Here is a 14,443-nt window from a genome sequence, read left to right as displayed (position 1 = left end):
CCAGACGTCTCAAAAACACCGTCGGGGGTTTTAAAACGCCCGTCTACTTTAGTCGGTCGACACAGACAGGGACACTGAATCCAGTGTCGACGGTGAATAAACAAACGTATTCCTTATTAGGGCCACACGTTAAAGGCAATGAAGGAGGTGTTACATATTTCTGATACTACAAGTACCACAAAAGAGGGTATTATGTGGGATGTGAAAAAACTACCGTAGTTTTTCCTGAATCAGATAAATTAAATGAAGTGTGTGATGATGCGTGGGTTCCCCCCGATAGAAAATATGGGCGGTATACCCTTTCCCGCCAGAAGTTAGGGCGCATTGGGAAACACCCCTTAGGGTGGATAAGGCGCTCACACGCTTATCAGAACAAGTGGCGGTACCGTCTATAGATAGGGCCGTCCTCAAGGAGCCAGCTGACAGGAGGCTGGAAAATATCATAAAAAGTATATACACACATACTGGTGTTATACTGCGACCAGCGATCGCCTCAGCCTGGATGTGCAGAGCTGGGGTGGCTTGGTCGGATTCCCTGACTAAAAATATTGATACCCTTGACAGGGACAGTATTTTATTGACTATAGAACATTTAAAGGATGCATTTCTATATATGCGAGATGCACAGAGGGATATTTGCACTCTGGCATCAAGAGTAAGTGCGATGTCCATATCTGCCAGAAGATGTTTATGGACACGACAGTGGTCAGGTGATGCAGATTCCAAACGGCACAAAGGTGTATTGCCGTATAAAGGAAGAGGAGTTATTTGGGGTCGGTCCATCGGACCTGGTGGCCACGGCAACTGCTGGAAAATCCACCGTTTTTTACCCTAAGTCACATCTCTGCAGAAAAAGACACCGTCTTTTCAGCTTCAGTCCTTTCGTCCCTATAAGAGTCATATCTGCCCAGGGATAGAGGAAAGGGAAGAAGACTGCAGCAGGCAGCCCATTCCCAGGAACAGAAGCGTTCCACCGCTTCTGACAAGCTCTCAGCATGACGCTGAGACCGTACAGGACCCCTGGATCCTACAAGTAGTATCCCAGGGGTACAGATTGGAATGTCGAGACGTTTCCCCTGCGCAGGCTCCTGAAGTCTGCTTTACCAAGGTCTCCCTCCGACAAGGAGGCAGTATGGGAAACAATTCACGAGCTGTATTCCCAGCAGGTGATAATTAAATTACCCCTCCTACAACAAGAAAAGGGGTATTATTCCACACTATATTGTGGTACTGAAGCCAGAAGGCTAGGTGAGACCTATTCTAAATCTAAAAAAATTTGAACATTTACAAAGGTTCAAATCAAGATGGAGTCACTCAGAGCAGTGATAACGAACCGGGAAGAAGGGGACTATATGGTGTCCCGAGACATCAGGGATGCTTACCTCCATGTCCCAAATTTGCCCTTATCACTAAGGGTACCTCAGGTTCGTGGTACAGAACTGTCACTATCAGTTTCAGACGCTGCCGTTTGGATTGTCCACGGCACCCCGGGTCTTTACCAAGGTAATGGCCGAAATGATGGTTCTTCTTCGAAGAAAAGGCGTCTTAATTATCCCTTACTTGGACGATCTCCTGATAAGGGCAAAGTCCAGGGAACAGTTGGAGGTCGGAGTAGCACTATCTCGGATACTGTTACAACAGCAGGGGTGGATTCTAAATATTCCAAAATCGCAGCTGATCCCGACAACAAGTCTCCTGTGCTTAGGGATGATTCTGGACACAGTCCAGAAAAAGGTGTTTCTCCCGGAAGAGAAAGCCAGGGAGTTATCCGAGCTAGTCAGGAACCTCCTAAAATCAGTGCATCATTGCACAAGGGCCATGGTAAAAAAATGGTGACTTCCTTCGAAGCAATTCCAGTCGGCAGATTTCATGCAAGAACTTTTCAGTGGGATCTGCTGGACAAATGGTCCGGATCGCATCTTCAGATGCATCAGCGGATAACCCTATATCCAAGGACAAGGGTGTCTCTCCTGTGGTGGTTACAGAGTGCTCATCTTCTAGAGGGCCGCAGATTCGGCATTCAGTTTTGGATGTTGGTGACCACGGAGGCCAGCCCGAGAGGCTGGGGAGCAGTCACACAAGGAAAAAATTTCCAGGGAGTGTGATCAAGTCTGGAGACTTTTCTCCACATAAATATAGCTAAGGGTAAATTTATAATGCTCTAAGCTTAGCAAGACCTCTGCTTCAAGGTCAGCCGGTATTGATCCAGTGGGATAAAACATCACGGCAGTCGCCCACGTAAATAGACAGGGTGGCACAAGAAGCAGGAGGGCAGTGGCAAAAACTGCAAGGACTTTTCGCTGGGCGGAAAATCATGTGATAGCACTGTCAGCAGTGTTTCATTCCGGGAATGGAAACTGGGAAGCAGACTTCCTCAGTAGGCACGACCTCCACCCGGCAGAGTGGGAACTTCATGGGGAAGTTTTCCACATGATTGTAAACCGTTGGGAATTACCAAAGGTGGACATGATGGCGTCCCGTCTGAACAAAAAACGGGACAGGTATTGCGCCAGGTTAAGAGACCCTCAGGCAATAGCTGTGGACGTTCTGGTAACACAGTGGGTGTACCAGTCGGTGTATGTGTTCCATCCTCTGCTTTTCATACCTAAGGTACTGAGAATTATAAGACGTAGAGGAGTAAGAACTATACTCATGGCTCCGGATTGGCCAAGAAGGACTTGGTACCCGGAACTTCAAGAGATGCTCACAGAGGACTTATGGCCTCTGCCGCTAAGAAGGGACTTGTTTCAGCAAGTACCATGTCTGTTCCAAGACTTACCGCAGCTGCGTTTGACGGCATGGCGGTGGAACGCCGGATCCTAAGGGAAAAGGCATTCAGGAAGAGGTCATTCCTACCCTGGTCAAAGCCAGAAAGGAGGTGACCGCACAACATTATCACCACATGTGGCGAAAATATGTTGCGTGGTGTGAGGCCAGGAAGGCCCCACGAAGAAATTTCAACTCGGTCGATTCCTGCATTTCCTGCAAACAGGAGTGTCTATGGGCCTCAAATTGGGGTCCATTAAGGTTCAAATTTCGGCCCTGTCGATTTTTCTTCCAGAAAGAATTGGCTTCAGTTCCTGAAGTCCAGAAGTTTGTCAAGGGAGTATTGCATATACAACCCCCTTTTGTGCCTCCAGTGGCACTGTGGGATCTCAACGTAGTTCTGGGATTCCTCAAAACACATTGGTTTAAAACCAGTCAAATCTGTGGATTTGAAGCATCTCACATGAAAAGTGAACATGCTCTTGGACCTGGCCTGGACCAGGCGAGTGTCAAATTGGTGGTTTTTTTCTCAAAAAAGCCCATATCTGTTTGTCCATTCGGACAGGGCAGAGCTGCGGACTCGTCCCCAGTTCTCTCCCTAAGGTGGTGTCAGTGTTTCACCTGAACCAGCTTATTGTGGTGTCTTGCGCCTACTAGGGACTTGGAGGACTCCAAGTTGCTAGATGTGGTCAGGGCCCTGAAAATATAGGTTCCAGGACGGCTGGAGTCAGGAAAACTGACTTGCTGTTATCCTGTATGCACCCAACAAACTGGGTGCTCTTGCTTCTAAGCAGACTTTTGCTAGTTGGATGTGTAATACAATTCAGCTTGCACATTCTGTGGCAGGCCTGCCACAGCCAAAATATGTAAATGCCCATTCCACAAGGAAGGTGGGCTCATCTTGGGCGGCTGCCCGAGGGGTCTCGGCTTTACAACTTTGCCGAGCGGCTATTTAGTCAGGGGCAAACACGTTTGTAAAATCCTACAAATTTGATAACCTGGCTAAGGAGGACCTGGAGTTCTCTCATTCGGTGCTGCAGAGTCATCCGCACTCTCCCGCCCGTTTGGGAGCTTTGGTATAATCCCCATGGTCCTTTCAGGAACCCCAGCATCCACTAGGACGATAGAGAAAATAAGAATTTACTTACCGATAATTCTATTTCTCGGAGTCCGTAGTGGATGCTGGGCGCCCATCCCAAGTGCGGATTATCTGCAATACTTGTACATAGTTACAAAAATCGGGTTATTATTGTTGTGAGCCATCTTTCAGAGGCTCCGCTGTTATCATACTGTTAACTGGGTTCAGATCACAGGTTGTACAGTGTGATTGGTGTGGCTGGTATGAGTCTTACCCGGGATTCATAAATCCTTCCTTATTGTGTACGCTCGTCCGGGCACAGTATCCTAACTGAGGCTTGGAGGAGGGTCATAGGGGGAGGAGCCAGTGCACACCACCTGATCCTAAAGCTTTACTTTTTGTGCCCTGTCTCCTGCGGAGCCGCTATCCCCCATGGTCCTTTCAGGAACCCCAGCATCCACTACGGACTCCGAGAAATAGAATTATCGGTAAGTAAATTCTTATTTTAAGTCGGTGGGAACTGCCACAGGTGGACATGATGGCATCCCGCCTCAACAAGAAGCTACAGCGATATTGTGCCAGGTCAAAAGACCCTCAGGCGATAGCTGTAGACGCCCTGGTGACACTGTGGGTGTTCCAGTCGGTTTATGTATTTCCTCCTCTTCCTCTCATACACAAGGTGCTGAGGATAATACGAAAAAGAGGAGTAAGAACAATACTCATTGTTCCAGATTGGCCACGAAGGACTTGGTATCCAGATCTGCAAGAGATGCTCACAGAGGACCCGTGGCCTCTTCCTCTAAGACGGGACTTGTTGCAACAGGGACCCTGTCTGTTCCAAGACTTACTGCGGCTGCGTTTGACGGCATGGCGGTTGAACGCCGGATACTAGCAGAAAAAAGGCATTCCGGACGAGGTCATTCCTACGCTGATAAAGGCTAGGAAGGACGTGACGGCTAAACATTATCACCGTATTTGGCGAAAATATGTTGCTTGGTGTGAGGCCAGAAATGCTCCTACGGCAGAATTCCAGCTGGGCCGTTTCCTTCACTTCCTATAGGCTGGAGTGAATTTGGGCCTAAAATTGTGTTCCATTAAGGTCCAGATTTCGGCCCTATCCATTTTCTTTCAGAAAGAGTTGGCTTCTCTACCAGAAGTTCAAACGTTTATAAAGGGAGTGCTGCATATTCAGCCCCCTTTTGTGCCTCCAGTGGCACCTTGGGATCTTAACGTGGTGTTGAGTTTCCTGAAATCCCACTGGTTTGAACCACTTAAGACCGTGGAGTTGAAATATCTCACGTGGAAGGTGGTCATGTTATTAGCCTTAGCTTCGGCTAGGCGTGTGTCAGAGTTGGCGGCTTTGTCACATAAAAGCCCCTATCTGGTTTTCCATGAGGATAGAGCGGAATTGCGGACTCGTCCTCAATTTCTGCTGAAAGTGGTTTCATCCTTGCATGTAAACCAACCTATTGTGGTGCCTGTGGCTATTAAGGACTTGGAGGATTCCGAGTTACTTGATGTGGTCAGGGCTTTGAAGGTGTACGTAGCCAGAACGGCTAGGGTCAGGAAAACAGAGTCCTTGTTTATCCTGTATGCTTCCAACAAGCTTGGTGCTCCTGCTTCAAAGCAGACTATTGCTCGCTGGATCTGTAACACGATTCAGCAGGCTCATTCTGCGGTTGGATTGCAGCGGACAAAATCAGTTAAGGCCCATTCCACTAGGAAGGTGGGCTGCTCTTGGGCGGCTGCCCGAGGGGTCTCGGCATTACAACTTTGCCGAGCAGCTACTTGGTCAGGTTCAAATACTTTTGCAAAATTCTACAAGTTTGATACCCTGGCTGAGGAGGACCTTGTGTTTGCTCATTCGGTGCTGCAGAGTCATCCGCACTCTCCCGCCCATTTGGGAGCTTTGGTATAATCCCCATGGTCCTTACGGAGTCCCCAGCATCCACTAGGACGTTAGAGAAAATAAAGATTTTACTTACCGGTAAATCTATTTCTCGTAGTCCGTAGTGGATGCTGGGCGCCCGTCCCAAGTGCGGACTTCTTCTGCAATGCTTGTATATAGTTATTGCTTAAATAAGGGTTATGTTATAGTTGCATCAGGGTTGATCTGATGCTCTGTTGTGTTCATACTGTTAAATGGGTAAAGTTATCACAAGTTATACGGTGTGGCTGGTATGAGTCTTACCCTGGATTCCCAAAATCCTTTCCTTGTACTGTCAGCTCTTCCGGGCACAGTTTCTCTGAGGTCTGGAGGAGGGGCATAGAGGGAGGAGCCAGAGCACACCAGAATCCAAATTCTTTCTTAAAGTGCCCATGTCTCCTGCGGAGCCCGTCTATTCCCCATGGTCCTTACGGAGTCCCCAGCATCCACTACGGACTACGAGAAATAGATTTACCGGTGAGTAAAATCTTATTTTTTTTTCCTCTGTTTTACAGTCACCACATACCTCTTAAATCTTCTGTTTGTGCTCTGCTTGCAGTCACACTGTACAGGGGATTTTTGTCAGGTAATTTGTCTGCTTATCTTGTACTGTTATATGCTTGCATATCATGTCTGCTTTACAGGGTGATAAATCCATGGATGGTCCTGCACCATGCAGTGCTGACGCCACGAATTACTCCGAGGAAAACCATAGCAGCTGAGGGTTCAGGTACTGGGGGTTCTATACCCCATGGTCAGTCTGCAGCAACGGGGGCAAATCAAGACCCACCTTGGGCTGCTTTCTCTAATTTACTGACTACGCTAGTAACGAGACTTTCGCCCCCTGTGGGACCTCCTGTGTCATTACACATATTGTACTTGCAGTTAATCCACCATGGGCAGATACTCTCAGTTACAGCAATTAAATCAGTCTCTGGCAAAACAAAATCCTGACACTCGCCCGCCTAAGACCAAGGGGTCATCTAAACGGGCCATTACTTCCTCACAATCCACACATGTTTCAGATACCTCACCCAATGAAGATGGCACATATACTGACCCTTCAGACACTGATGCAGATGCTTCTGATGGGGAATCTCTGACACAGGTGGATGTTCCTGATCTCTTGGAGGCTATTGGGCTTGTACTTCAAATCGATGATGATGATGATGAAGATCCTCCGGCTACCTCTAAGAAACCAGATAAGTTTAAACGTCAGAAGGTTACTAAATTAGTTTTACCTCATTCTGACCATTTGGTTGATATTTGTCAGGAATCCTGGGAAAATCCATGAAAGAAGTTTTTCCCTGTCTAAGAAGATGCTAGCTCGTTATCCCCTCGCTGCAGAGTTAAGTAAAAATTGGGAAACCACCACCACCGGTGGATTCACAAGTCACGCGTCTGGTGGTGTCCTCTGCTCTACCTGTCGCTACCATCACCTCACTGTAGGAACCGATGGGTAAGCATGTGGAGGGTTGCTTGAAGTCCATTTACACTCTTGCTGGAGCTGTGCATAGACCCACTATTGCGGCTTCTTGGGCGGGACAAGCTATTGAAACCTGGGGTCAGGAAGTTGAAGCGGAACTACCGTTTAATTTTCCTGATAATGTCAGACAGTGTCTTTCATATATTATTACAGCCTCATTATATACAGGAGGCAGCATCTGATGCTGGTGTTCTGGCGGCCAAGGCGTCTACTACATTCATTCTGGCTCGCTGAATTCTCCGGTTGCGGTCCTGGCCAGTAGATCTGGACTCTAAAAAGACCTTGGAGGTAATCCCTTTTAAGGGAAACAATCTTTTTGGGGAAGATCTCAACAAGATTGTGGCTGACTTGGCATCAGCTAAGACGGCATGCCTGCCTAGTACTGCTCCGAAGGCTGAATACTTCCTTTCGTTCCTTTTGACCTCCAGGTAAAGCAAAAGGGTCAGGCGTACCCAAAACAGGCTCGCACTTCAAAATCTGGTAACCCCAAACCTAAACGTGCCTGTGCTGCCCGTCAGCCTGCTTCCACAACAGGCAGGCCTCCCTCTGGGGGATCCCAAGGTGGGAGGCCGATTTCTAAGGTTTGCTCAGGCATGGTTACAGACTTCTTTGGATGCCTGGGTAAGGGAAGTAGTCACTCACGGATACGCCATCTCTTTCAAGAAACGTCCCCCTCGCCAGTTTTGCTCAACAAACATCCCTTCAGGTTAGGTAAAAGCAAAAACTCTCCACTTGGTGGTACAATCTCTCCTGGATACAGGAATGATAGTGCCGGTGCCTCTGGCTCAGAGAGGCAGGGGGTACTATTCTACGCTGTTCCTGGAACCGAAACAGAATGGGTCTTCTCGGCCCATTCTCAACCTCAAATCTTTGAACAAGTTTGTGAAAGTTTCCAAATTCCGTATGGAAACGCTTCGCTGTATTGTTCTGGCTTTGGAGCCCAAGGACTATATGGTACCTGTTGCACTGTTGCATCAACAATACCTGCGGTTTGCTATTGGCAACCTACATTTTCAATTCCAGGCCTTGCCTTTCGGTCTGACCACGGCTCCAAGAATTTTCACCAAGATCATGACGGTCATGACAGCTCTACTCCGCCATCAGGGTATTAGGATCCTGCCGTATTTGGACGACTTGTTGATCTTGGCGAACTCTCCAGAAGTTTTCCTCTGTCATCTGGAACTGCCGGTCCAATTTCCTACAAGCCCACGGGTGGCTCATCAACTGGAAGAGTCCCTGGTCCCTGCTCATAGCATGGTGCACCTGGGAGCGCTATTGGACACCCACAACCAGCGGTTGTTTTTCTCTCCAGAGAAGGTCCTGAAACTTCAGGACAAAATAAGATGCTTCCTCTCTCGCCCACGTGTGTCGATACACTCGGCGATGCAAGTACTAGGCCTCATGGTGTTGACTTTCGACATGGTGGAGTACGCTCAATTTCATTCCCGCCCCCTGCAGAGGTTGATGCACTCCGACTGGGACGGCCTGCTGCACCGGGTCAGGACTCACTTGATCTCCTTGACTCCTGAGGTCTGCTTGTCATGGTCATCCCTTCTGGATCTCTAACTGGGTCCTTCCGACGACTGATGCCAGTCTGCAGGGTTGGGGCTTGGTGTTGGAGTCTCTCCTCCCGATAAACTTTCTGGAATTGCAGGCAGTGTTCAATGCGTTGACACTAACACTGCCTCTGGTACAGAACAGGCCTGTTCAAGTACAGTCGGACAACGCCACCACGGTGGCGTACATAAATCATCAAGGCGGTACTCGAAGCCGCATGGCATAACGCCATCTGCCAGCCATATCGGAAGTGTTCATTCCGGGAGTCCTCAACTGGGAAGCGGACTTACACGTTCGAGAATGGAGCCTTCATCCAGAAGTTTTTCAACTTCTAGTGGACAAGTGGGGTCTACCAGATGTGGCCCTGATGGCATCTTGACACAATCACAAGGTTCCGGTCTTCGGAGCAAGGACCAGCAGCGTTCGTGGACGCACTGGCAATTCCATGGAACTTTCGGCTGCTGTACATGTTCCCTCCGGTGTCACTTCTGCCTAGGGTGATGAGGAAGTTCAAGCAAGAAGGAGGAATACTACTTCTAATCGCTCCAGCGTGGCCCAGACAGCATTGGTTTTCAGACCTGCAGGGTCTCTCGGTAGAGCGTCCTTTTCTACTTCCGCAGCGCCCAGACCTCCTTGTTCAGGGCCCTTGTGTCTACCAGGATTTGGCCCGGCTGGCTTTGACGGCGTGGCTCTTGAAGCTTCCGTACTGAGGGCCAAAGGTTTTTCTGAGGCGGTCATTCAAACTATGTTGATGGCCTGTAAACCGGCTTCTGCTCTAATATACCATAGGGTCTGGAATTCTTATTTTGCTTGGTGTGCAACTAAAAATTATGATGCATACAAGTTCAGTACGGCCAAACTTTTGGCTTTCCTGCAACAGGGTGTGGACTTAAGCCTTCGTCTGGCCTCCCTCAAGGTTTATATTTCTGCCTTGTCGGTATGGTTTCAGAGAAAGATTGCGACTCTGCCTGATGTTCATACATTCTCTCGGGTGTTTTGCGGATACAACCTCCCTATGTCCCGCCTGTGGCTCCTTGGGATTTGTCGGTTGTTCTGGATGCCTTACAAGAGTCTCCGTTTGAACCTCTTGAGTCTGTGGTCCTTAAGTGGCTTACTCTTAAGGTCTTTTTTCTGCTGGCTACCGCCTTTGCTAGACGGGTTTCAGACTTTGGTGCCTTGTCCTGTCGTCACCCTTTCTGATTTTTCACCGTGACCGGGCTGTTCTTAGAACTCGCCCCGGTTATCTGCCTAAGGTGGTGTCGTCTTTCCACCTTAACCAAGAGATTGGTTCCAGCCTTTACCTTTCCAGGTTTATCCTCTAAAGAGCGGTCTTTGGATGTGGTACAGGCTCTCCATATTTATGTGAAGAGAACAGCTTCGCTTTGGAAATCTGATTCTTTGTCCTTTTTTTGTTTTAACAAACGTGGTTTGCCTGCTAATAAGCAGACCTTGGCCAGAGGAATTAGAATGGTGATTGCACATTCTTATGTACAGGTTGGCCTTCCAGCTCCTGCTACCATCAAAGCCCATTCTACTCTGTCTGTTGGACCTTCTTGGGCGGCCGCCGTGGTGCGACCCTTGAACTATTGTGCAAGGCAGCTACGTGGTCCTCAGTGAACACTTTCATAAGGTTTTATGCCTTCGATACTTCCGCCTCCCAGGATCCCTCCTTTGGACGCCGGGTTCTTGTGCCCGCTGTAGTGCGTCTCCCTCCCATGAGGAACTGCTTTAGGACATCCCCGATGTTATCCCTGTGGAACTCAGTGTACCCCGCTGCAGAAAAGGAGATTTATGGTAAGAACTTACCTTTGTTAAATCTTTCTGCGAGGTAATCTGGGTTCCACAGGGCGCCCACCTTGACGCACTTAACTTCTTTGGGTTTGTATGGCATTAGCCGCTGGTACCTTCTCCTGTCATGAGAATGTGGTATATGTGGCTACTAACGGTTGTCGTCTTTTACCTGCTACTGCATTGGACTGGTTAACAAAACTGAGCTCTTGTGCACGGAGTCGGGGTTATAGAGGAGGCGGCGCTGTGCATCTTGGGAACAGTCATAGTTTTTAGCCTGTTGGTGCCTCGGATCAAGATCCAATTCTACACCCCGATGTTATCCATGTGGAACCCAGTGTACCTCGCAGAAAGATTTAACAAAGGTAAGTTCTTACCATAAATCTCCTTTTATTTTATAATCCGTAAAAATAATCCATTCACTATTTTTTTTTATTTATTTATTTTTTTGTGGCTCTTGGGATCTTATTTTGGTACTAAAAAAAGCAGATGGGTTCTCCATTTATCAGAGAGCTTCTTTTTGATAGATGACACTAAAAGTAGTTTTCCTAGTGTCCCTTACCTCTGCAAGAAGTTGGTGACTTGCAAGCACTATGCTTCAAAGAACCTTTTTTAGATATTTTTGTAGACACTGATAACTAAGCCATCTTTCCTGTTTAAAGTGGTGTCATTTCATATCATTCAAGAGATTTTATTACCATCTTTTATGTCCACAACCGGTGAATGAAAAACAAACATATTGCATTTTCTAGTTCTTAAAGCAATCACTATCTAGAACAGAAAATCATAAAGTTACGGATAACTGTATGCATTCCAGAACAATGCAGAAGAGGCACCAGTGGTACTAAGAGTATTGTACTAGAGCAGTGGCAAGGCTCGCATCCCTGCAACAGAGCTCTGCAGCATTTTCAAGTCAAGTCTATCATCTGACTCTGTCCGGGAGACATTCTCTACACAGCCACATAAAATGTTTTATATACTGTATATATGTGGCTTATTGGGTACATCCCATTGTAATAGCTGCCAAGGATATTGTAGAAGAAAACTTATACTGCCTGTCTCTACATTTCTAGTGTAGAGCCTAACTAACCCAGTGTAATGACTTCTATGAAGTGCAGGTATTGTGAGTAGAATCTGAAACTTTATAGTTTAGTGACTGTATAAACTTATTTTTTATGTTCTTTGTCAGGTTTGGGATTTGAGGCAGAACAAGTTGATGTACACGATGAGGGGACATGGGGACTCTGTGACAGGTCTCAGCCTCAGTTCTGAAGGCTCTTACCTTCTCTCAAATGCTATGGATAATACAGGTAATATAAAGGAGAGGAGCAGAAGACATTGAGAAGGGGTTGCAATTTGTTAGAAGACTTGTTTTGCCCTGCTATATCATCTCTAATTGTCCTTATGACTTACTCACTCTGAAAAGGCTATTGCAGTCACCAATGTGATAAACTAGCTGAATGCAGCTACTGCAAGTGTCTCTCACTGCTACTTCTGTCCGTGTGCCAACGCAGCAGCTTTATTTAATAATTTATGTAAATAGTGTGTTTTTGGTTTTGAGATTTGTTTTTCACTATGGAGACAAATAGCTTATGTTATACTAAGTAAAACATGTACTTGTAATTTATAGATGTTGTATTATTGCGCTGGTAGTTTTTCTAACCCTGGTAAAATGCACTTTTGTCAAAGTTGATGATAGCTGGTGTAATCACTTTACCACTTGCCTAGCATTATCGTATCTGATACGACCTCAGCCAAGAGTCTGTTACCTGTCTTGGTCGTATCACATAGAATGGTGCTGCTTGCCCTTCTGTATGGAGGAAATCCATTCTGCACAAGTGCAGAACGGACTTCCTCCTGGTGCAGCAGCCCCCTGGGAGTGATGTGGCGGTCTCTGACCATTAACCTTACTCCCCGAAATAGTACCCCAGAATGCCTTGTGAGTGGCATTCCAGGATGCATGCGCTGGAACTAAACCTGCTTGGAGGGTAACATAGTACCTTTCCCCAGCGCAATTGTGCTGATCTCTGCGTGTGCCGTTATTAGCTGCAGCAGGGGGGACTGATGAGTCTGGCTGGGGGTGGGGATTCATAAATAAAATAACTATATAGTTACACATTGGGGGGGAGGTCCCATTGACACAGTGGGGGCTGGTCCCCATGGATCTATTACCAGTAGGGGGCGGGTGCTATTTCTGTTTGGGTAGGGAAGTATTATACAATGGGGGGCCTATGGACACGGTGATGGAGGGTGGGGTGCAAAATCAAATATTTAAATATATTTCTAAAAATTAATTTTAAGCTTTATTAAAGCATTAAAAAAAAAACCTGACACTTTTTTTTTTTTTTTTTTTTTAAGGGTTAGGTATGCGTGACCGCCAGTCACCATACATACGCCGGGATAGGTATGGCCGGTGTAACCAGTTCCTTGCGAGCTGCGCTCGCCACAAGTTCTATTCCCACTCCATGGGTGTCGTGGACACCCACAAGTGGGAGTAGTCCTTGCTAGTTGGCATGCCGACTGTCGGGATTCTAAGGGGGCGGGATGTAGGGGGAGGTATTGTGACCGCCGGTCACATAACTATGTCCCATTTTTTTAAGGATAAAATTTGTCTAAGTTGTTCAAATGTTTCTACAACACCTAAAACCTCTTTCCTTCCAAAGAAATAGCAGCTGTCACAGCCACATCTTTGTACTTCCTGTTCTCTGCCGTGTGTTGTCCTTGTTGCTTTGCCACAGATGTGTACTCCTCTATCGCTTCCATGTGTAATTTGCCCATATGCACAATCCCCTTTCCCTTCCTGTCTCCATGTTTTAGGCTACATTTCCAACTAGAACAGCTTTGGATTATTAATTCTCCAGCAAAGTAGCATAGGTGGTGTGTGAGGTTTCTCTCCATTCAGAAATAAAATGATAGGTGGAGTGTGCTTACAGGACCAGTCTCTCTATAGGCCAGAAGGGAGTGATAAAAAATGACTAATTACATATTCCTTTGCATCACACGTGAATAGTCATAAACATTGAAAAGCTGCCTCTTTCTCCATATTGTACGTATGTTATACTGTAAAACATACGTTTAATATGGTCTATTACCAGTGATTTCAATTATGCACTATATACAGACAGACCTGATAACCTTACTGAAAATGAGTGCACAGGAACTGGTGTTGCTCATAGCCAGTCCTAGGCATTTGCTCTCAATTCCTACAAAAATGACATGCTATAACATAGTTGCATGGGGTGGCAATAGAACGTGTGTGGGACAGCAAGGAGACAAAGCAGCCTTTGAAATGAAAGCGCATCTCTCTCATGCTTGTGTCTTCTTTATAGTTCGTGTGTGGGATGTCCGTCCGTTTGCCCCAAAGGAAAGATGTGTAAAGATATTCCAAGGGAATGTTCACAATTTTGAAAAGGTTGGTGGCTTTCATCCCTGGTCTATCTCTGCCAGTGCAGATGCTGTTAAAGACACGTGACCTCTTTCTATTACAGAATTTATTACGTTGTTCGTGGTCTTCTGATGGTAGCAAAATAGCAGCAGGATCAGCAGACAGGTAAAAGGATTTGTCCGCTATTTCTTTGACTCGTCTCACTCCCGACTTGAATTTTCCTTCATACATCCGTATAGTCATCTCTTGGTGCCGTTTACAACACTCCTCTCCACCTTTTTTATTTGTTGTATTGCAGATTTGTGTATGTGTGGGACACCACATCCCGCAGGATTCTCTACAAACTGCCTGGCCATGCAGGCTCAGTCAATGAGGTGGTATTCCACCCTGAAGAGGCCATTGGTGAGTTTCCTGAGGCTTTGCCATTTTTTCCAATCCAAACAATGTTAACAGAAA

At 46.8% G+C, this 14,443-nt stretch overlaps 1 protein-coding gene and 1 long non-coding RNA gene across 3 annotated transcripts in view; one reads left to right on the top strand and one right to left on the bottom strand.

Moving 5' to 3' along the window:
- Positions 1-14,443, bottom strand: part of LOC135037852 (uncharacterized) — a 307,719-nt gene that overhangs the window by 42,838 nt on the left and 250,438 nt on the right. The gene's annotated exons all lie outside the window — the stretch shown is intronic.
- Positions 1-14,443, top strand: part of SNRNP40 (small nuclear ribonucleoprotein U5 subunit 40) — a 42,902-nt gene that overhangs the window by 27,946 nt on the left and 513 nt on the right. Inside the window, exons 6-9 of the mRNA XM_063954586.1 lie at positions 11,792-11,912; positions 13,932-14,014; positions 14,091-14,152; positions 14,286-14,389. Of these exons, the coding sequence (XP_063810656.1) occupies positions 11,792-11,912; positions 13,932-14,014; positions 14,091-14,152; positions 14,286-14,389 (370 nt within the window). The remainder of the gene's footprint in view (positions 1-11,791; positions 11,913-13,931; positions 14,015-14,090; positions 14,153-14,285; positions 14,390-14,443) is intronic.

The sequence above is a fragment of the Pseudophryne corroboree genome, chromosome 2, assembly GCF_028390025.1.
Source record: "Pseudophryne corroboree isolate aPseCor3 chromosome 2, aPseCor3.hap2, whole genome shotgun sequence".
NCBI lineage: Eukaryota > Metazoa > Chordata > Amphibia > Anura > Myobatrachidae > Pseudophryne > Pseudophryne corroboree.
Note: the sequence above shows the minus strand (reverse complement) of the source record. Positions and strands in the feature narration are given on the sequence as shown.